General features: G+C 41.1%; 1 protein-coding gene across 1 annotated transcript; it reads right to left on the bottom strand.

Annotated features, from left to right (window-relative positions):
- Positions 1–1,309: 1,309 nt before the first annotated feature.
- On the bottom strand, positions 1,310–25,207 carry LOC124281981 (beta-1,3-galactosyltransferase 5-like). The gene is made up of 2 exons (XM_046717992.1): positions 25,125–25,207; positions 1,310–3,002 (listed from the first exon to the last, which is right to left on the bottom strand). The coding sequence occupies exon 2, from the start codon at positions 2,901–2,903 to the stop codon at positions 1,656–1,658; it is 1,248 nt and encodes a 415-aa protein (XP_046573948.1). The 5' UTR covers positions 2,904–3,002; positions 25,125–25,207; the 3' UTR covers positions 1,310–1,655.
- Positions 25,208–25,452: the final 245 nt, after the last annotated feature.

Genomic DNA, 25,452 nt, shown 5'->3' with positions numbered 1-25,452 from the left:
CTCTCTGATTTCATGGTGTTTGATGAAGAGTGTGTGGTATGGTGTGGTGGTGTGTGGTGGTGTGTGGTGTGGTATGAAGGTCATTGGCTGTTTTGAGAACTGATGATAAACAAAATCACACTCATGCCGTATATAATAATGACAAATAAATACGTCTCACCAACACATACGTTTTGAGAGGACACTATACAGTATTATGAGCAACACCCCACACCGTCGGGTATATACGATATATACAAAGTGACACGTTCGGACCAACCTGCAGCTGGAGATTTTGGATGGATACTGAATACGTTTTCGTCTTTCTACTTAACCCTATTTTTTAATTAAAGATTAAGCATACAAAACCAACACATTGCAACGATGAATTTTATTGTGTCAGACCATTTCATTTTTGTTTTGGATGAGTCTCTCTTATTTATAAACCCTTTTTATTATTATTTATAAATCATCCCAATTATCGATCCGTTACTGTAATACACACACCAATTGCTATCGTTACGCGTGTGTAACACACTGCGTGTGCAGAATATGTTGATATCTGGGTCATTAAACTATCGATTTCAAAATCAAGGACACCAGAAATGGCTATCACACAATGTACTCATATGGGGAATCGAACCCGGTACGAAATGAACGAATGCTGTAACCCCTAGGCTACCCGACACACCCTGTAAGCTTAATGTGAGGCACTGTCCGAGTGAGTGTGTACAGTTTTACGCCGCTTTTGACAATATTCCAGCAATATCAAGGCGCAGGACACCAGAAATGGGCTTCACATATTGTACCCAGGTGGGGAATCGAACCTGGGCCTTCGGCGTGACGAGCGAACGCTTTAACCACTAGACTATTCTATCAACGAATCCTGGCACACAAAGGGGGACAATGTGAACATGAATAGAAGCCACCATTACCCATTGGATAAGTAGGAATGTTCACGTACTAAATGTGTTGAAATACTAGCACGGCACCCAGTGTGGTGTAATTGATTCACATAAATAACAGCATCAATGTAACCGTCAACATTCCAATATAAAACGCGTCCCAGCACGGCTAAAACATACCGCTAGCTTGCCGACAGAGAGATAACTTACCATTACATCACTGCTGCAAACGTATATCACATGACCGATTATTCTACTGTTTGTAAACAAACTGAAGAGCAAACATTCACGCCTTTCAGTAAGCGTTACGTTTTTGTTTTACGTCATTATATAGATGGTTGTTACAACTGTAATAGATGCGAGCACAAAGAAGTCGACCTCTAAACAAGACAAATAATGCTGCAAAAACATTTATTCATCGGTTGAATTATCAATAATTTTAATGACCCTTCCTAGATTTCCATGCGTAGTTTTCTATTTTGATTCAAAGGTAATGAGATAATATAAAAATAAGATTTTTAGAAATTGTTAACATCTACTATAAAGTATTAGTTCGACATACTCACAGACGAAATACTCACTCTAAGCATTCAAAAACCTTTCACGACCACAAATATACAATTATGGCATTAACAATTTAAAATCAACAACAAAAGCAAAGAACAAAAATAAAATAAAAATTATCTAAAAAAAATGGTATACATCCTGTCGAAACCGGAAGGGAAAGACGCAATAGTCACTCCGACTTACAATCGCGCAATACTCCAGAATCTAGGTCTTGCTTTTCCAGTTTTCTGGCGCAACTTTCAAAGTTGCTTTCCAAAGCGTTTCCCACAACCGAGTCCCTAGGAGGAACATGAACTGATTCATATGACGTCTGTAATAGTTCTTCATCTGCCGCCAGTCATGATGTTCCACCATGGGCCGAAACGTCGGGTTCACTTTCAGCGCAAGGATACCGGTGACATAAACGTCATCCACCCAATAGAATCGCGTGTTTTCAGACGCTTTGTACAGTTCCCTTGCGACATCCGGTGACATTAAATAGGCCATTCCTGAGCAATACGTCGGATAGTTGTCGAATGGATAATCTCTCCTTTTCACATACCACTTGCTCAATTTCTCTCTTCGTGTAAGCCCATCGTAGTAAAGTTCGCAATATAGGAAATGTTGACGGAAGTCGGTTTTGGAAATGTATTCGACAAGGTTGAAGACGTTGATAAGTACATCATCGTCAGCTTTGACAATGAGTTTGGCAGATGGACAGTTAGATAGCACCCAATGAATACCCATCACATGCTTATACGTCAGATTCCTGTAACTATCAATGAACTGTCCTTGAACTATATCTCCGTAAGTTTCATTCTCCTCATCTATTTTTTTCTGCACGTTTTTATCATATGCCCTCGCGACCATGAACACGTGTGACAAGGTGAATCCCCGAATGACTGTGAATGTTCCCCATGTATTTCTCACTAACATCCGTCTCTCATAGTTTTTAGTGGCAGAATGTATAAAGGTTATAATATCCGGTTTGTGCTTTTTGCATACCGCTGAATTTATATCGTATGCAAATTTATGCAAATTAAGCAATGGATCCCTCTTAGATTCATCACTTATGTGAAAAAAGTTCATGATGCTTGTTTTCAATTCCTCCGATGCTGATGTATTGGTAGTATTGCTTGCCATCGTCTTTACCGTGTTGTTTTGATGAAGATTCATTGTATTATTCCCCTCAATCAAACGTTCACCCACACCCGATACCTTGTTGTCAGCTGTAATGGTAACGTTTGGGGCATTGTATATTTCACCTCTGTTATTCAGTGCCGCTTGAATCGTACCCTTATTTGGCATATATGTACGTGAGCGGACCTCCATGGCCTCGCGATGCAGTTCCTTATCTTTGTAGCCATAATATGAGAGTTCGCGAGCAGCAAGAACAAGCATGGCTGTGACAAACACTTTTAAAGACTTTTTCATCCTGCCGCTACACACGGTGAACACTGACACAAGCGGCATGGGATGGTAGTTGAGTTCACAGCTACATTCCAATATCCATTATGGAACTTCGCGAGGAAACCTTCGCTTCAACACAGTGTTGATGGCCGCATGGAGGGTCTGAAAATATACCAACAAATTAATGATAATTCATTGATAAGATTCGGAACAAATTGTACTTGGCGATAAAACACCTAGGTTTTAATATACCTGCATATTCAGTGTCTCTCCTGTTCACAAACCTTTGTCAACACTACACACTGAAAACAAACAAACCAAAGATATGCTTATGTTCGGGAATACGTTTCCTACCTTTGCCGTTCTCCGTAAGAGACAGTGAAATTAGTTTTCAGTTTGTCCGTGTTTAGTTTCGTTCGTACCTGCCTCAACTACTCTCCTGGGCTATTGATACCAATTATAGACCTACAGCGTGATTAGTTAGTGATCTATCGATGTTGGAGAACAATCACTTCCCCAAGAGTTCTTGAACCGTGGCACCATGGTCTGAATAAGTTGCCTCCAGTCATGCGTTATCACACAAATTACATGAATTACTCATGGCACAAAATCGTTCAATGTAAATCTTTACACAGCATCGGGAGATTTATCACGACAGTCCTACCTGGTGAAGTTGAATTTGACTTCAGAAAACCTTAAAAGCTGATGCCATGTTCGAATATCAACACGATTATATATTTTATTATTTCAAAACACCGATCCAATCGACGTCATTGTTAATTACGTAGTCGTCCAATGAAGTTACTCCCGCCGGCAACCCGATGTCAATATTAATAGAGATACAAAAATTGAGACCGTGACTTCACTCGAGAAACCAATGCATGTGGACTAGTGTTGTTTGGTTTAGTTGTTGTTTAACTCTGTAACATCGTGATATATCTGTAATGCTGTGATATATCTGTAACGCCGTGATATATCTGTAACGTCGTGATATATCTGTAACGCCGGGATATATCTGTAATGTCGTGATATATCTGTAACATCGTGATATATCTCTGTAACGTCGTGATATATCTGTAACGCCGGGAAATATCTGTAACGTGATATATCTGTAACGCCGGGATATATCTGTAACGCCGGGAAGTATCTGTAACGTGATATATCTGTAACGCCGGGATATATCTGTAACGCCGGGATATATTTGTAACGTCGTGATATATCTGTAACGCCGTGAACTGTAATGCTGGGAAATATCTGTAACGCCGGGATATATCTGTAACGTCGTGATATATCTGAAACGCTGTGATATATCTGTAACGCCGGGATATATCTGTAACGTCGTGATCTGTAACGCTGGGATATATCTGTAACGCCGGGATATATCTGTAACGTCGTGATATATCTGTAACGCCGGGATATATCTGTAACGTCGTGATATATCTGTAACGCCGGGATATATCTGTAACGCCGTGATATATCTGTAACGCCGGGATATATCTGTAACGCCGGGATATATCTGTAACGCCGGGATATATCTGTAACGTCGTGATATATCTGTAACGTCGTGATATATCTGTAACGTGATAACGCCGTGATATCTGTAACGCCGTGATATATCTGTAACGCGTGATATATCTGTAACGTCGTGATATATCTGTAACGCTGGGATATATCTGTAACGCCGGTAACGTCGTGATATATCTGTAACGTCGTAACGCTGTAACGCCGGAAATATCTGTAACGTGATATATCTGTAACGCCAGGATATATCTGTAACGCCGTAATCTGTAACGCGCCGTGAACGCTGGGATATATCTGTAACGCCGTATATCTGTAACATATCTGTAACGCCGTGATATATCTGTAACGCCGTGATGATATATCTGTAACGTCGTGATATATCTGTAACGCCGTGATCTGTAACGTCGTGATCTGTAACGCCGGGAAATATCTGTAACGCCGTGATATATCTGTAACAACGTGATCTGTAACGCCGGGATATATCTGTAACGCCGTGATATATCTGTAACGCTAAGAAATCATATAAAACGCATCATCAGTTTAGCCTGTGTGTGTTTATGTACTCAATACCTGACGCTCTGTAAATAAATAACTCAGGTGAAGAAATCAATTGATTGGATAAGTGATCACAGTCAACGTGAAGGCAAGGAGCGTGGGACATGACGTATCGAACGGAGCATTAAAGCATGTTACAGCTGAGAGTTGATCATCAAGGTAAAGGAGCGCGCATGTTATCATGCTGAGCAACACGAGAAACAAATGAGTGGGCTTATGAGAGCGTGAAATGTTTGCCGCAGAAGAGTGAGTGAGGGATTTCGGTTTGACGTCGCTTTGAGCAATATCCCAGCAATAAAATGACAGAGGTCACCAGAAATGTGCTTTATACAGTGTACCCAGTAGCCTAGTGGTTAAAGCGTTCTATCGTCACGCCAAAGAGCCGGGTTCGATTCCGCACATGTGTACAATTTGTGAAGTCCATATCTGGTGTCCCCCGCCGTGATACTGCTTGAATATCAACCTGAACTCATTCGCTCTACCCAACATGTGTTTGAAAGGTTTTCTGTGGTGGTGGTTGTGGTAATGTGATTATCTTCTGAGAAATATCGAACGAAACTTTGAACAGTCTTCCAGTTACATGACGGCGTGCCTGCTTAATGTGGGAGGACATCCCGGAGAGATGCAAGCTTATACCACTGTGGTGACGCAAGCACCGGCATGATGTTAGCAAGCATAAAAACACCATATGGTCCCGTGAAGATCTGGGTTAGAATTGATCTTCAGTTACCCATGCTTGTCGTAAGAGGCGACTAACGGGATCGGGTTGTCAGGCTCGCTGACTTGGTTGACACATGTCATCGGTTCCCAATTGCGCAGATCGATGATCATGTTGTTGATCACTGTATTATGTGGTCCAGACTTGCCGCCATATAGCTGGAATATTGCTGAGTGCGGCGTAAAACTAAACTCACTCACTACAAACACTATCAGAGAAATTCTGGGAATCGAACCACAGACCGAGGGTTGTTGCCACTCATTGCGCAATGAATTGTGTCCCCTTACACAATGAGAATGTATCTATGTCTTTATATTGGATCATCTTCGACCTTCTAAGAAATAGAAGGCAACATGGCCGTAGACCCAACACTGTTATGCCGTTGCTGGTATCGAAGCCGTTTCGCTTCACCACAAGAAATGCAAACTAGAATTGATCGACTGGCTTTTCACGCGGAACTTTATGAGGAAGAGACCATGATAGGATCGACCATTGCCGATACTCGATACACGTGACATTAATACGATAAAGCGTTAATAATAAAACGACAAACATCAAACGTTAATCAATAAACAAATTTATAAATTGGTTTATCTGATTGGTCATGGTTATGCCACAACAAAGATATCAGCGTCACAAAGCTAGCAGGCATTAAATTACATCAAAATAATGATAATAATACTTTAAAAACGAAGTAATAGCCCATGTCATGCATTGTGGTCTATAATTCTGAAATAACCAAAGTGGGGAGTTATGGATGTGTGAAAATTGTCTACAGAAGAAGCACCATGAGTAACTACTTTCGCTAATTAAACGATATAAGCCTGTAATGGACCTGTGCAAATATACTCTTCGAAAAAAGTAAGGGATATTCGGAAATGACATAAAATTTCCAAAACTAGAAAATATATCAATGTCTAGGATAGTTGTTTCATAATATCGAACGAATGGGGAACAAATATCATTGAAGTATGTCAGTTAATGTTTTTACCGTCAATGATTTTGAAAGACGATGGGCTTAATTGGACATTTCAAAGTTGACGTTTTGGGGTCAGGGATACGTCATTTCGCCCTAAACTGTCAAAACATTCATTCACTCGAAGAGGCACACTTTGTGTGTTCACTATGGCGATATGAGGGAGTCTGTCCCACTCTTCCTGCAGCGCCTGGCCAAGTTCAGACAGGGGATCGGGAGCCTATGACATTGACACACACACGTCTTCCTATCATTTCCCGGGGTGTTAAAAAGGGAGAAATGGCTGGGGTTCATTGTCCTTGGCATTCTTAGGATTTTGTACTGCTCAAGGTAAGTCACTGTCCAGTGACCCTCCCTTGCACAATATGGAGTCGGGTTTACTCAGTCATAGTAACACACCCTACACATTAACCTATTGAAGTCTGTTAGGAGATTTCAGGCATTAGCATTGGCGATTATTTCGACGTTGTCTGATACGACCACGCGTATCAAGGACATGCAAATTGATTCATCCGAAAACATGACATGTGGGCAAATTATCCGGGTTTCGTCATCGTGAACTCAACTGACTTCTGTTTGAAAAATAACGATTTGTAAAGGGCAGCACAACACGTGGCTGTCGAGCATGGAGATCAGCTATATCATATTGTCTGAACACTTCCTACTCCAGTAGCAGGGTGAAAGCTTGCAGCAATTCGAAATTGTTGGTACCTGTTCCATAGTTTTCCGATTACGGACTGTGAAACATTGAACGTGTTGGTCACTCCACACACATTTGTGCCTGTTACAAGCATGCCGGAGTGGTGGGATAGCCTAGTGGTTAAGGCGTTCGCTCGTCACGCCGAAGACCCGGGTTCGATTCCCCACATGGGTACAATGTGTGAAGCCCATTTCTGCTGTCTCCCGCTGTGATATTGCTATAAGCGGCGTAAAACCACATTCACTCACTCACTCACACACACACACACACACACACACACACACACACACACAAAGAGGTGCCAGATGTGCAAACATATACGTGCTCACATCTATTACAGTTGTACCAACAATCTATATAATGACGTAAAACGAAAACACGTAACGCTTACTGAAAGGTGTGAATGTTTGCTCTGACTTCAGTGTATGCTCGTTTGTTTACAACAGGAGAACGATCGGTCATGTGATGCAAGTTTGCAGCAGTGGTGTAATGGTAAGTTATCTGTGTCGGAGTGTACCGAGCAAGCTGGCGCTAGGTTTTAGCTCTCCTGGGACGCGTTTTATATTGGAATGTTGACGGTTACATTGATGCTGTTATTTATGTGAATCAATTACGCCACATTGGGCGCCGTGCTAGTATTTCAACACATTTAGTACGTGAACAATCCTACTTGTCCAAATGGGTAATGGTGGCTTCTATTCATGTTCAGATAGAATCACGACTCTTGGTTTGTCAGCTCCCCACTCTTGCAAGTTGGTTTCACCACAGTGATTACTGTCTCCGGCAGTGGGGGCGGTGGGGTAGCCTAGTGGTTAAAGCGTTCGCTCGTCACGCCGAAGGCGCAGGTTCGATTCCCCACGTGGGTACAATATGTGAAACCCATTTCTGGTGTCCCCCGCCGTGATATTGCTGGAACATTCTCCAAAGCGGCATAAAACCGTACTCACTCACTCACTCACTCATCCGGACAGTGCCTCACACTAAGCTTACATGGTGTGTCGGAAGCCTATGGCTTACAGCATTCGTTCGTCTCGTCCCGGGTTCGATTCCCCATATGAGTACATTGTGTGATGGCCATTTCTGGTGTCCTTGATTTTGAAATCGACAGTTTAATCACTAATTTGATTTAACTAAAACGTATCTCTCTCCCTCTCTCTCTCTCTCTCTCTCTCTCTCTCTCTCTCTCTCTCTCTCTCCATTCATTTTTAAAAACACACACATATAAGCTGTATCACGTAATCCTGAAATGATCAGGTCCTATGTAACAGTAAAACCAATGTAAGCACGAAAAGCCACGATCGGATTTTACAAGCATGACGTACAGGGGATCTATTCTGACCTGACTCTCAAGGACAACAGATTCTCTAACAAACATGGTTTCACCCTGTGTATCAAACTGCATGGCGTCCCTGACTATCCATGAATATTTATGCTGTCGATCAATGTCGTTTTCAAGTAAATTGTGTGAGTGAGTTTAGTTTTATGCCGCTTTTAGCAATATTCTTGCAAAATCACGGCCGGGGACTCGGGTCTTCGGCGTGACGAGCGAACGATTTAACTACTAAAGTACTGTCGGAAATGCTAGAAAAATGCTTTTTGACTTATATTTAAACTTCAGAGGTATTACAGTTACTTAAAGAATAAATATCACTTTAAGAAACATCTACCTAATGTAGACCGAGGGAATAAATTTTGAGACATGCCCTAAAATGTGTTTTACTGATGAAAATACCAAAAAATTACGGGAAATAACGGGTAGTGGGACGTCATTTGATACAAACATTAACTGCCTGTGTTACGTCAGCAGCATGCACGGTACCGACAGGTGAAATTGACACGTGAGCACACGCTCGGGGGAGGGGTCATCTCAATAAGATGTTTTCTTCAAAATGTTGAATAGGTGTACGTACAGTATACGTATTGGTTATGTAAGGGATCATTTGTGTATGTGTGTATGTGTGTTTGTTTTGAAATAAACATACGAATTACTGTACATTGGAAAGAATCCTATCACTTATCTTATCGATTGATTGTAGAAATGTGCAACGTTTTAATAAAAGTTTTGCATGTCAACAGTATATTTCATTGCAAAAATATGGATGTAATTCGGTCAGTTTAATCTAGTTGTCAACATTGGCCAAAGATTTAACGAAGTCACTGGTGTAGCTTCGTTAGAATATATATATTATTCTTCTCATAACGTTTGTAGACCGCCCGTCTAAGTACTCCCTTGTCAAAGTTGTCAAGGATGGTTTTACGTCCCGGTTTGCTTTTGAGACGGTCCCTGTCTTGTCTGATTTGTTTACAATATTGTAAACTTGTTGGTAAGACATACCAACAGCTCTACAAGTTCTGTAATAAACCATTTCTAAACTAATGAAAGGTTTACCTCTGTCTTTTTCAAGCACAAGAAACATATAAACCTTTGCAACAATTGACTGCAAATAGTGGACGCTGTGATTAAGATGTGCATGCATGACGGGAAACTTATTTATCAAGACTTAACATTTATATTAATATTTCTTCAATAAAGAAACGATAAAAAGTAAAGTAAAGTAACACAAACATTCAACTTTTATTTGTTAACTCAGAAAAACGTTGTTTTTTGGTACCATATTTCTACTGTTAACCAAAATGCATGTATTATTAAATTTACATAAATTAACATAAAGACTATTTCAGATTTCTGTTGTTGAACTCAGAAAAATCCTAAGTTGTTGTTTTGGTACCATATTCTCTCCTGTTAACTGCCCTTAAAATGCATGGGAATGTTAAATCGATTGAAATAAAAATTAGGTACACTATAGGCGAGTTGATATATTGACAACATAGTACATTTATCACCTTTATCAAAGTATTAAGGCTAAAAAGCATTTTTCTAGCATTTCCGACAGTACATTAGGCTACCCTACCCGTGAAGATGCCGGTTAGAATAGGTCTTCAGCAACCCATCCTTGTAGTGGTCAGTCTCGCTCATCGTATCCACATTGCGTAGATCGATGCTCATGCTATTGATCACTGTTGATGCTGTTGAGTCTGGTCCAGACTCGATTATTTACAGACCGTCGCCATGTAGCTGGAAAATTGCTGAGTGCGGCGTAACAACCAACCAACCAACTAGGCCACGCCACCTCCCCGTTTTCAAGTTGACGATGATGTAATATACATGATGTGTGCCGGTGTTTGGTCGCTTATGAACGATTAGGGGCTTCGAGAGGGTCTGGTCTCTCATAGTCTCAGCACATCTATGCATAATACATGTATGGTGTATAACACAACACTGCTCTTGTCTCGTCACATAAAGCAATAGTCATCATGTGAGATTACGTTGCATGAGATTGACATCTTTGTGCTCTGCAAAAATCAATGTTGATGTCGTCCGTGGGGGGTAAACAAATCAAAGGGACACGAACTGTGAAGCTTGCATTGTATGACAAGATTCTATTACGTAAAACCAGAATTGGTTGTTTGGAGAACCGTCTTCCTCGAAGGATGCAGTGAGAAAAATGCAACTGTGATTGGATAATATTGGGGGCGGTGAGGTAGCCTAATGGTTAAAGCGTTGGCTAGTCACGCTGAAGACCCGGGTTCGAATGCCCACATGGTACAATGTGTGAAGCCCATTTCTGGTTTCCCCCGCCGTGATGTTGCTGGAATATTGCTAAAAGCAGCGTTAAACCAAACTCAGTCAGTCAGCCACTAAGGATAATATTGAGTAAGATTTAAATGTTTCTTAAGTAGACATTGATTCAGGAATTTAAACTGATCTTTCAATGTTTAATTCTATCGTTTAAATTCACAAGCGGTCCTCCTCAACACAGTTTACATCTGTGGAGAAAAGTGAACATCCTGGATAGAATCGTCAGTAAGCCATACTTATCGACAAAGGCAGGCAAGGCGTCCTCCAGACTGACTTGGCGGAGGCATGTCATCGTTTCCAAATTGCGTGATCGGCGCTGATGATGTCTCTCACTGGACTAGTTTCAGACCGCTGTCTTATATACTTAAAGGAAAAAGTAACTGTGACACACAAACAACAAACAGAATCAACATGAAACTATTTTGCCGAGAATCTAATCTTCTTACAAGGTATGGTGACGATCGACGGTTCATAATCTGGCCAGTTGCACCTGGCCTTTGCAAATGAGCCCCAACATAATATGGGGTTCAGAAGCAAGTTGACAGGGTCAGTAGCGAGTGTGTCCACCTAGGCGCATTGATGCATGCAGGCCTGGCACCTCAGCCTCATTGAAGCCACTAAACGTCAATGAAAGTCCTGGGGAAGATCATTCCATATCCGAGACAGGATTTTGGCGGATTTCCTGCAGCGTTGAAATTTCGGATATGATCGTAAACGTCGCGCCATTTCATCTGACGTGCTCAGTGGGTGACAAATCAGGGGATCTTGCGGACAAGGGTAACACATTAACATTGTTCTGATTAAGAGGTGAGGTGAGGTGAAATTGGGTTTAACGTCGTGCTTGAGAATATTTCGCTCATATGACGACGTGCATGCGTGTGTATGTATGTGCGGCTGCTTGTACTAGCCCAGACTGAAGCTGGTTTTATAGTGCTAGCCCACTGAGATACCATGCCGCAGTGAAGCATGAATACCCCACTCAGACACATCATACTGACTCCGAGCCGACCAGTCCTTGTTGTACCCATTAATGCCGAGCGCCAGGCAGGAACCAACAAGTACCATATTTTAACGTCTTTTGGTATGACCCGGTCGGGGATCGAACCCGCGACCTTCCGCTCTCCGGGCGGACGCTCTAACCACTACACCACGGAGGCGGTCTCTGATTAAGATATTGCTGCACAACTGAAGCAACGAGTGGAACATGTGTCGGAGGTGCGTGGTTCGAATCCATTGGTCTCGACGTGGGCCCGTTACTGGTGGTAACCGGAAGTGCCAAATGGTGTTTCTATGAATGCTGAAACAACGAGTAGCGTCATGCTGAGAGGTACCAGACCGAAGCGTACCTTTAGCGCTTACATCCCACCTGGTCTAAAATTCACACCTGAAAAAACCCACTTAACCTAATTAAGGTCTGCCCACATCACATAACATAATTAATGAGGTAATTGGGCCGCGAAACCAGAGTGGGAGAGGTTACTGATCAGTGGACGGGTGTCACACTGTTGAGGTTTCATTAGTAATGAGAGTTGTCTATTGAAAAAACATTAAGGTTGGGGGTAGATTCAAGCACTTACTGTTAATCTTAATATAAGATTAGATATTTTATTACTGAAGGAGTATTTAAAAGACGTGTATAAAATTCTGTTTCCTTCTCCAACTAACACGAGAAGGAAGAAACTTGCTATTAGTATGTATGTTTGTAGCAGTGTACATATCTACATCACTATAGCTAATGCACAAGTTAATGTCAGATATCTTCCCAATCTTGACAACCGACAGGTAGATGACATCTGCTACTGGACAGCACAGTGCAGCACTGTAAAGGATCGATCCACACACAAGATGATCGCCTACTGAAGATTGGATCTGGACATAACCATGAAGCACCACCCTACATCTTTAACATCGGCGCCTTCAAGACAACACTACTGGATCGGGCAAGGAATGAGACAAACCCAATACCAACCATCTATGACGATACAGTGACTGCCTTGACAAAGATTCCCGACGTCTTCCCTTTGGATGGATTCCAGCACATTCCCATCGTCTCTTCCGTTAGGACAGCCTGATTGATTCTTATGATTCACCCCTCCTGTGGTCAATAATGGACCAGTCCAGCAATAATCCACCCTAATCCCATAAAACCAGTGAGACATGAATGCCCACATAGCCTAATAAACTTTACCTACCTAGTTGAATAATTTTAGGCCATGTCGGCTGACACCCCTATAGCCCGCCACCTGACATTTCAGAGGCTTTTTGTCTGACACGAATAGAGATTTTTTGTCTGGCTTCTGCAGTTCTTAATGCTGCATCGAATGGAAACAATAGCTGTTTGGCTGTCTGGTCTTTTAAAGTGAACATCGTTGGCCAGTTTGCTTGAATATGTCATGCTTCTTGTCAATTTTGTGCAATTTGCACAACAACTGCTTGGTTGCATTTTGTTCGACTATTTTAACACCCGAGCGTGACGAGCGAACGCTTTAACTACTTGGCTACCAAACCGATCCCCATTTTGCAATAGAGAGAACCTCCTGTATCTTTCATAAGTCTTTAGCGTTCATTGACCTCCCATGGGAAAGGTTTTCTAACCGCAAAGTCTACTTACCACAGTCTCGTTAACTATTACCAAAGTCTTTAATGGGCAGATGCTGCACGTTTGATCGAGATACAAACATAAAGTGGACATTATGAGTCGGAGAAATGAGTCTGTGAAAGGGAAATCTATGAAATATAAACCATTTATATGAACGTTAAAGCTTACTGTGTACGAACAACACCCTCTACGATTCCTTTATTGACGCAGCACTCTTTACTTGGGTTCACTGAGACCAGTGGCAATTAACTTGTGGTGTGTGTTCTGGGTCACTTGGATGTTGTAGGAGCACGAACAATGAAACAGCACACCTTGAACTCTGTCACACGTTTAATATTTTACATCTCTCCTGTGGCCGCCGTGGTATAACGGTACTTGTTATAACGAGAAACAATAGAAATAACTCACAGAGCTGAGGACATGCATTATGGGTAACGTGACGTCAGATCGAGCTTTCATGGGACTAATCAGAGCGCAGCTCACCAGTTCTGGAAAGTGACAGTCGGATTGTTTTTTCACCCTTTCAACCTCGAAAAGGTCAATACAAGGTGTTCCGAACGAGTTACTTGCTGTGCGACTGAAACGATCGAAGTTCTCGTCTACGGGGATAAACGCTTGAACGGAAGCGTAACCCATGGGAAGTTCCGCAACACAACATCGGCCTTCTATTAGACATTCAAAGATGTTCTTTTGTTCTGTCTCTAAATATTGCATCAAGAACAGTTTTCAGATTTTGAAACGAGAACTTTGTCAAAATATTGCTCAGTGCGTTGTGTGGACTTGAAGTCTCCAGTTTGAATCTGGTCCCGGGTAGTTTAAGAAAGCTGCTTTCTGATTGGCTAATGTTGACTTCTTGTTGGCGTTTTCATTGGTTGGTCCAAGTTTCGCCAAAGGTTGTTCTGACAGAATGGTTTTACGTCGCTTTTAGGATACAGACTATATCCTCAAATGTCTACCATAAAACGGTTTTAGAACTTTTTTGAGACCACTTTTTTGAGTGAGTGAGTGAGTGAGTTAAGTTTTCGGCCGCTTCTAGCAGTATTCCAGCAATATCACGGCGGTGGATACCGGAAATGGGCTTCACACATGTGAAGGAATGTGGGGAATCAATCGGCGTAAAGCTTTAACCACTAAGCTTCCACACCATCCCTCGCCAGAATAGAACCCACGTGACTCATGCGTCGTGAGTACGAGATAACAAGAGGATTTGGTGGTAGTCATGCCACCTACTTGAGTACGTGTTATCTCTATTCTACCCCATGTATTGTTGCTCTTGACTTCATTCATTGGGTTTTGTTTTCTAAAATATTTACAGACAGTCGTGATATATACTGACATATAAAAGAAAGTACACACCTGATGTCTAGGGATTAAAAATCCAGCGTAAACATTTTGAAATATTTATTGTTACTTATAAGTTGTGGGTTCAATTCCCCACATGGGAACAATGGAGGCCATTTTTTGTGACCCCTCGTCGTGATATTGCTGGAATAATGCCAAAAGCGGCGTAAAACTAAACTCACGCACACAATTAATTTGAAAACGACATTGATCCACAGCATGAAAAAACTCACTCACTCACTCACTCATTCCACTCAACACGTGCCTAAAAGGTTTTCTGTGGTGGTGGTGGTGGTGGTGGTAATCTGAATATCTTCTGAGGAATACAGACCACATGTTCGGCGTAAAACCATACTCAGTTACTCACTGCCTAATCCCGCGTGTCTAGGTTACAGGACACCCAATCAGATTCCGTGGTTTAACAACATTAGCCATTTTTAACAAGACCTAGGGACAGAATCATCTGCTGTGAGTTGATGACTTTGTGTAAGATTTTAAGAATGACCATATTTTTCAATATCGTCTTCAGCACCATGACGTATGCTGAACCTATATTTATATATACAGTACAAACAGAAATTTAAATGCTGTCCCAATATCGGACCACCTCTTCTTTCATTTCACCAATATTTGTCAGATTTTTCTTATTGACACTTTCCTTCATAAGTCCCCAAACATTTTTTATTGTATTTAGGTCAGGGCTATAGCTTGGCCAATCTAATAATGTCATATTTTGGGTCCGAAACCAGGCCTGTGAATGCTTTGAACGATGTTTTGGGTCGATGTCCTGCTGGAAAATCCAAAAATTTCCATAGAACACGTGAGCAGATGGAAGTAAATATCCCTCGAGAATATCTGTGTACCGCTCACTGTTCATATTCCCTTCAAATACACAGAGGGGCGTTGCCCCTAACACAGATATGCCACTCCACACGTTAAATTTCGGACTGTACTTTGGGCGCTGATACAAAGGTTTTTCAGTTTGTTTGGTCCAGAATTTCAGTGTATTAGGAAACAGCCACACAGAACTTTCATCCGAGAAAATCACATTGTCCCAGTTAAAATTTCTATGCTGTAAGCACCAGTTCAACCTTCGCTCCTTTTGTTCAGGTTTCATGATCGGTGATGGAATTCCTCGACTTTTCTGCCAACCCATTGCATGCAGCTCAGTTCTAATTGTCTCCTTACAGACAGCCACAGTTCCTCTATCAATCATATCCAGCCTTAAGTTTTCTAAACTCTTTCGTTTGTTTTTAGAAGCAAGAATACCAAGCCGCCTCCTGTCACCGACAGTCAATTTTCTTGGCCTACCTGCGCCTCCCTGGTGCTCAATGCCATATCCATTTGCAATATTTTTCAAAACACGATAAACAGTGGACAAAGGGATGCCTGTTCTACTTGAAATCACTTTAGCTGATCTGATGTCCTTGTTATAATACTCTAAACTCAACTTCCTCTTCTCTAAATCATCCATACTGAGGATCACTGAAAATGTCGTCTGCTAGCTAGTAAACAAAGGGAGATAACTCTTCACAAACTAATGTAAAAGGATTAACGGAGTTGTCTCTCTTGAATGAAACCAAGCACTTGATAGCTGGTCAAGGTTGTTTATACTAGAAATCCAATTAAACATATTCCTAAAATTCACAATAATTTCTGGTCATACTATAACGTTACGATTGAAGTCCATGCTAAAACATCTGGTTTTGTGCATCCTCAATTTGATTATATTTTACATTGTTTACATGGTGCCAAAACACCTCATATATCTTTGGCAGTGCTGTGCACCCCAATGTAATACAGCAACAGTATAAAACCAGAGCTTGTTAGTACTAAACCCGTTAAAGGCACACATACAAGTGCCAACAATACCAGCAGCGGAGCGAGAACGAGGAATGTAAGGAGTCTCAGAAATAGAAATAAAATGGTTTGGGACGTCTATTTGTGCCTGGTTATTTTATAAGACAATATAATGTTACGATGGAAGCCTATGGGAAAACATTTGGTTTTGTGAAACCTCAAACGCACAGTCAGTGAACCATACCTTACTCCGTGCACGCGCTGATTGACAGCTATCGATCACTAGTTCTCTTTTATGTATATCGTGACACATATCTAAAGCCGATATATTTATATCGCTGTTATGTCTGTGTAGTGACATTGATTATCTGACAAAGTTAACAGTGATCGAACAAATTATTAATGGGCCTGATTTCATGTTGTAGCTGTTCTAAAATGCGTTTATTGAGTCGAAAACGTGACTGAACATGATTACTTGCTGACTAAATCCTAGAACGCTGTACAATGTTGAGTATATCCTGTGATAATTTGTCAGACCAGTAGTATGCACATCCCCTCATCACTACAGCTGTAACACTTTTCATAGCATGACATATTTGTTCACAGAAGTCGTTCTCGTAAAAATGTAATTTAGTTTGAATGAATTTGAATGTTAAACCATGGAGTTCTTATGTGTCTTTACAATTGACATCATGCTTTAAAGATTTTTTAAATCATCGCTCGAAAATCTCAATTACAAAGTAAGACCCGTGAAGATCCTGGTTAGAATTGGCATTCAGCAACCCATGCTTGTCGTAAGAGGCGACTAACAGGATCGGGTGGTCAGGCTCGCTGACTGGGTTGACACATGTCATCGGTTCCCCATTGCGTAGATTGATGACCAAGATGGTGATCACTAGATTGTCTGGTCCAGACTCGATTATTTACAGACCGCCGCCATATAGCTGGAATATTGCTGAGTGCGGCGTTAAACAGCAAAGAACACAATACCAATATCTTCGTATATCGATATTGCAGACCTCTGTCAAATCCTCAAAGAGTACCAAACTTCGAGAGAAAGGAACCGATGGTCATTGAAGCATTGACAAAACATCAGGTCTACCTTAACAACAGAACTTTTTTATGAATGTTGTTTTTGATCTCTCGTTCAAACCACTGTCGTCCCATTCAACCGAAAACCTACATCAATATCTTATTGCGATCTTGGCCATCAATATGCATTAATAATTATCATTCTATTCAGCATTTAGTTTCCCTGTCTATTAACCTATATGAAGATCGATCTTTCGCACCAGGGGATAGACATATATATTTGAAGGCCTGCTCTTCGAAAGTGTGTCAACAGGAAAGTATTTGTCAACACACACACGTTATCTGTTTGTGGTGTCCTCGTGCAACACAAAGTTGTGCTATAGTCAATATCGCTCAATGATCACTGAAGATTTGTGGTTAATCAGCTAAACTGACTTATAAAAGAATGTGCACACCTGTTGTTTTGGGATTATTTAAAAAGAACGCAAATACTTTGAAAAGTGTTTTGATTATAGCTTACAAGTCACAGACATCGTGTATGTAACATGGCGTGGAGTCATCCCACAGATGACATCCTTACCTTGTCAGCTTGGCAAGTTGCTGACGGGGTTCACCTCTTTGGTCATGTGGACAAAGCGTCCGACTTCGGATGAGAAAGTCCGTGGTTCGAATCCCAGCACGAGACTCAGAAACTGTATGGCTGCCACATGTACATGGTGCCAAACGCCACATTTATCTCTGACAGAGCTCTGCACGTGCATGTAATGCACCAACCGTGTAAACCACAGTCTACAGAGATCATTAGTAGTAAGCCTGTTAAAGGCACACATAAAATGCCAACACTATCAGCAGCGCAGCCAGAACGAGAAATTGGAACGCCGCAGATGGGGATTGGAACAGCCATATTGCCAGAACGTTCGGCTGTACGAGGCAGACCATCATTAGACTATATATGAGATGCGTCAACCAGACTGGCCAGACATATCTGACACTCCCGGAAGCGGAAGCCCGAGAGTTACCGCCCTGTGCACCTGCGCACTCTCCATCTGCGCAATCAGACACTCACAGCGACGTCATCATCTTAAGGGCGTTTAGTCGACGCATCAGGGCTTCATTTTAGTTATGTGTTTCACGTAGCCAACAAATTCTGAAAGCTGGTCAGTCGGTCGGGGGAAGAAAAAACCCAAAAACAAAACCCATCTTAATAAAGACAAAATTATCCGAATAATGTTATTGATTCTCATTTATTGCAAATTCTTATTACAATTTCTAGCGTTCTTTGAACCTGTGGTAGCGACTGGTTCAAACATTTTAGATAGATAAACATTTTAAATGACGAAGCGGTACGTTTTAGGTTCGAGTCGGCGTTGTTGGAATGAAAAAAAAAATTTTTTTAGGAGGGGGGTGCGGGGTGGGGGGTCGGCAATAAATTTAGGAGGGTCGGTCGGGCGATGAAAACACATAAAATACAACTGTTGCCCTCAGCAGGAAAGCAGTGACGACACGACTGCCTCCTGTCAATCGGCATCCGGGTCCATCGGCCATTTTGGGTCATGTCATCGACCAGTGACTGAATCGTCTACGATGGGCGGAGAATGTAAATCGCTGACAATGACGCAACTCAGTACGCTCTGCATAACTCGGTACGATATCTGGAGTGTTGTAGCAAAATGTTTGTGACTAGTAAGTCACATTCAAAATGCTTTTCAAGATATTTATGTTTTCTTTTGTTTTTGTTTTCTGAATTGATCCCAAAGCACAAAGTGTTACTTTCTTTTGTACGTCAGCATATTGCTTTTGGTTAGTTGTTATGAATATTCTTACGACTTCGACCCAAAAGCTTTTGTTAGTCTTGAAGCTCCATGGATAACACACTTTTCGCCTTGACCTAGATGACAATTGTAACAAGCCCTTGTTCCATTTCTTTTCATTGAGTCTGATTATTCCCTTTTCTATTTCTAAGTATCTGCGTCTTCACGTATCGCTAATCATTCAGTGCATTTAGGTCCTGAATGTGTAATATTTTCCACAAATGTATTTAGTTTATTTATGTACGTGTATATTTTGGTATTTAACGCTGTGATAACAATATTCCACCTGTACCACTAAGGTTTGTAAAGACCCCTGTGATAACAATATTCCACCTGTACCACTAAGGTTTGTAAAGACCCCTGTGATAACAATATTCCACCTGTACCACTAAGGTTTGTAAAGACCCCTGTGATAACAATATTCCACCTGTACCACTAAGGTTTGTAAAAACCCTGTGATAACAATATTCCACCTGTACCACTAAGGTTTGTAAAGACCCTGTGATTACAATATTCCACCTGTACCACTAAGGTTTGTAAAGACCCCTGTGATAACAATATTCCACCTGTACCACTAAGGTTTGTAAAGACCCTGTGATAACAATATTCCACCACCAGTACCACTAAGGTTTGTAAAGACCCTGTGATAACAATATTCCACCTGTACCACTAAGGTTTGTAAAGACCCCTGTGATAACAATATTCCACCTGTACCACTAAGGTTTGTAAAGACCCCTGTGATAACAATATTCCACCAGTACCACTAAGGTTTGTAAAGACCCTGTGATAACAATATTCCACCTGTACCCACTAAGGTTTGTAAAGACCCTGTGATAACAATATTCCACCTGTACCACTAAGGTTTGTAAAGACCCCGTGACAACAATTGTTTGTAAAGACCCCTGTGATAACAATATTCCACCTGTACCACTACCAGGTTTGTAAAGACCCCTGTGATAACAATATTCCACCAGTACCACTAAGGTTTGTAAAGACCCCTGTGATAACAATATTCCACCTGTACCACTAAGGTTTGTAAAGACCCCTGTGATAACAATATTCCACCAGTACCACTAAGGTTTGTAAAGACCCTGTGATAACAATATTCCACCTGTACCACTAAGGTTTGTAAAGACCCCTGTGATAACAATATTCCACCTGTACCACTAAGGTTTGTAAAGACCCCTGTGATAACAATATTCCACCTGTACCACTAAGGTTTGTAAAGACCCCTGTGATAACAATATTCCACCTGTACCACTAAGGTTTGTAAAGACCCCTGTGATAACAATATTCCACCAGTTTGTAAAGACCCCTGTGATAACAATATTCCACCTGTACCACTAAGGTTTGTAAAGACCCCTGTGATAACAATATTCCACCAGTACCACTAAGGTTTGTAAAGACCCCTGTGATAACAATATTCCACCTGTACCACTAAGGTTTGTAAAGACACTAAGGTTTGACCCTGTGATAACAATATTCCACCTGTACCATAACAAAGATTCCAATATTCCACCTGTACCACTAAGGTTTGTAAAGACCCTGTGATAACAATATTCCACCTGATAACAATATTCCACCTGTACCACTAAGGTTTGTAAAGACCCTAAGGTGTGATAACAATATTCCACCTGTACCACTAAGGTTTGTAAAGACCCTGTGATAACAATATTCCACCTGTACCACTAAGGTTTGTAAAGACCCCTGTGATAACAATATTCCACCAGTACCACTAAGGTTTGTAAAGACCCCTGTGATAACAATATTCCACCTGTACCACTAAGGTTTGTAAAGACCCTGTGATAACAATATTCCACCTGTACCACTAAGGTTTGTAAAGACCCCTGTGATAACAATATTCCACCTGTACCACTAAGGTTTGTAAAGACCCTGTGATAACAATATTCCACCAGTACCACTAAGGTTTGTAAAGACCCTGTGATAACAATATTCCACCTGTACCACTAAGGTTTGTAAAGACCCCTGTGATAACAATATTCCACCAGTACCACTAAGGTTTTCCACCTGTAAAGACCCCTGTGATAACAATATTCCACCTGTACCACTAAGGTTTGTAAAGACCCCTGTGATAACAATATTCCACCAGTACCACTAAGGTTTGTAAAGACCCTGTGATAACAATATTCCACCAGTACCACTAAGGTTTGTAAAGACCCCTGTGATAACAATATTCCACCTGTACCACTAAGGTTTGTAAAGACCCTGACGGACAAGTGATTGACATCATGAGCATCACTCCTAGCAGTAATTGTGTGACGACACAAACTAAACCCAGTTATAAGCTAACAAACCTGTCCATTCTATGTATTTAGTTGCCTAAATGCACACATTGTTTTTCTAAGCACAAATCCCACGAGACGGTTGTGTCGAAAATCGGTTAACTCGAAGTGTTACATTTAACTTCGACACAAGGGTCTTCGCCTGTCTATCCTCACGACGTTTCAACATGTTCCTTTATTCATTGGAGGAACGTATTGTATTCGGGCATGGATATATTTAAAAGAGGCAGTGATGGAATGTACTAAAACATCCCTCTGATGCATAGAACATTTTCTACGGTATATAATGGGAGCTGGCTATTGTCCCTGATCTCTTGTTACATCTCAAGTGACAAGAGGACCCTCATTGTGTGTGATAATCAAACCCTGCCAAGCCCTTGTGGCAAGTTGGAAGACTGTTGCTGCGAGGTATCTTCATTGCTATAACCACTGCCCTTGAATTTTATTACCCACGTGGTCAAGGTATGGGTAGTTGCTTACTGATCTCGTACATCACACGAGTTCGTATTGCGTTGACCTGTGTCTTAACGACTTGACCTGAAATTCTAACGATTTGATTGGATAACCGATGACCTCTGAATTAGGTCACATTGTGACGGAACTACTTTTTCATTCATAACAAACACGTGATCAACAGAAACCAACTTTTGGTTAGGTTGTACAAACTCTAACACAGTTGATATGTCCTCTTGTTTAAACTTAGGACAAACTACATTTTGATTAAGCTGTCTAAGATCAGTAATAAGCCTGTATGAATCCTTACCCTTCTTTGGGACACAACTTAAAGGAGATACACAATGAGGTCTATTGTGACACACAGCAAGTGCTGAACAGCGGACAAGATTACTTATCGCATTGTCAATAAAAATACATTCTGTTAAGGAAAGTGTGCGATTTGGAAGCTCAAAAGTCTCAGGTTCTGAAACAAAAGGAATATCAACTCCTATCTCAATCCACTTTAACACTGTATCACATGCTTTCTAAGAAAATTAGATACATTTCTTGCTTAAAAACCTGAGGTGACATAACAGTTAATGCTTTTAAAATTAGGTGCTGAGCTGTATTGTATAAACCTATAATAAAATCACTTGACACGAAGACGCATGTCCGGATGTTGGATTCACCAACATCCGGTATACAATTGATGATTGTACGATTTTCGCTCAGTTGGTGTGACTTCAGTCATTCTACAACTTATATGCATTGTGCGAATGTAAACATTGCGAACGTTGCCGTATCGCTGTTTAATTGTGAGTCGAACTGAGACATTATATCCGTCGAAACTCATAAACGCAATGTTTCCACCAGTGATGTTAGCCGAGTGAAGCAACTGCAAACTAAGAAACGGGATGCTACGGAGTAGTTTAATGTAGGAGGCTGTACGAGGCGATGACAACTGACATGCACCGTGACGTCGGTTACCAAGGGGGCAGACGAGCAAGGCGTAGTGACGTCATTACAGTGTGACAAAATTCCATTCGGCCAGCCAGCATAACATGCTAAGTTATCAATGTGCCGGAGTGTGCTAGTGAACACAATTCTTCCGCAACCTCTTTCTGAAAACCGGTTTCGGTTTGAAACCATAAAAATATAAAAAATACGCTATTTTCTCAATTTAATGCATGTAAGACGTGGGTAATAAATAAAATACCACACTCGGTCTCATAACAAACGAATTATACGATCGCCCTGTCAGATACCATAGGAAGGACACTCGTTTCGTATAATTCGTATGTAATGAGACCTCGTGTAGTATTCTCTATAAATTACCTCTTATCTCTACTGCCACACAATCCTGTACAGTCATTGTAGTACCTTTGTATTGATTTGTGAACTTAGTTTATTTTAGAAGACAATTGTTAATCAAAGCACAGTTCTTTATTGTTTGTTGGTAACGCGCCTAGTTCCTTTACGGATTGACTCTCGTTTAAATATATATTTAAATATTTAGTTTCAACAGGGGAAAATATTCGTAAGACTTTTCAAACCTTTTGAATACAGATATATATTCAATATAAGGATACAGGGAGTACATCCGATGTAGCGATGCTGTTCATATGAATGTTTGACGAGCATCCCCAGGGGAGCCCTCCCGTACTTGACGGTGTTTTTAGTCGCAGCAATTCTGTGAGGAATCCTTCTCAGTAATACCGTCAACAAAGACCTCTGGTTTTTGTAATGATGTTTGAAGTATACCACCACAGTAACAAAAAACAGGCCTATGTAATATTGATCACAAAACAAACCTAAAAAGAAATGTGCAGATTTCAAATGAAATATATATTCAAAACACCAGTGTGTTTGTTTCTGTACGTCAACCCTATAGATTGCTGAAGTACATTACCAAAATCATCGCGGTGCTTAAACGCGTAAGTGTAACAAATACGATTAGTGAGTGAGTTAAAAGCTTAAGTCACATCGTTAGTATTGCAGCAATATCGTGACTTTATGAGTTGTATATTAAAAGTAAATATAAACATCTGTCAATATAAGAACAGTAAGATAACTACATTATCACAGATGTACACTTATAACTAGCATGTTATCATAAAACGATTTTTCTATAGACAACAACACAAACTGAAAAAGTGAGTAAATGAGTTTAGTTTTACGCCGCTTTTATCAATATTCCAGCAATACCACGGCGGAGGACACCAGAAATGGGCTTCACACATTGCACCCATGTGGGGAATCGAACTCGGGTCTACAGCGTGACGAGCGAACGCTTTAACCACTAGGCTATCCCACCGCCCCCAAACAGGAAATGGCTATAGATTGCCAACAACTGAAGGTAGACCATGGCAGACCATTCAAGGGACCATGGGGACAATGCCTGCTACCTGCATGGACCCCAGCTATATTTACATCATCCCTTCTACTGTTGGCAATTTGGGCAAATCGAGCCATGAATTAAAATAAATATGTAGGTATGATGAAGAATGAATCATGAGGTACTGAGATTACCATTTTGAAAAGACACCCCACCTCCCCCATAAAACTCACTTGACAGGTTCACGTAAAACGACTTTTGATCAACAATTTGTTCCTTTTCACAACGTCAAAAATCACTGGATTGCCTGGTCCAGACTCGATTATTTACAGACAGGAATATTGCTGATTGTGGCGTTGGACAACAAACAAAAAACCCAAACTATGTTTTGGGTGACAACTACCCGGAGTATAGGCTTCTCCCTCAAATCGGACGGATATTTTACGAAGAATTCTTTTGGTAAAACATTTCACCTACTTGCCCGTTTCATGAGTTAAAAACAGAAAAAATACACTCACCTTCATAACCAATGGTCGTCGAAACGGTGCACCATACCCGAGCCAGGTCCACTTAACAACAACCGCCCCTTTCTGAAGACAAATCATGTCAATACCACTGTAATGACAGATCGGTTGTATTCGGGCGATCCGCTCATTGTACGCGACATTGTTTTGTACATACACCTACTGGCGTGAAACGTTCGTTGCGTCAATCCTTTACGACACAGCGACCTTGTGCTGGATAACCATCCCTCCGATACTTATATTATAATTTCATGATCTTAGAACAATTCGACCGTGAGAAACTTTCCATGCTATTCACTAAGTAATTGCAACATGCATAAAT

The sequence above is a fragment of the Haliotis rubra genome, unplaced genomic scaffold (assembly GCF_003918875.1).
Source record: "Haliotis rubra isolate DU_JTF1 unplaced genomic scaffold, ASM391887v1 Scf291, whole genome shotgun sequence".
Taxonomy (NCBI): Eukaryota; Metazoa; Mollusca; class Gastropoda; order Lepetellida; family Haliotidae; genus Haliotis; species Haliotis rubra.
This window is presented reverse-complemented; position numbering and strand designations above follow the sequence as displayed.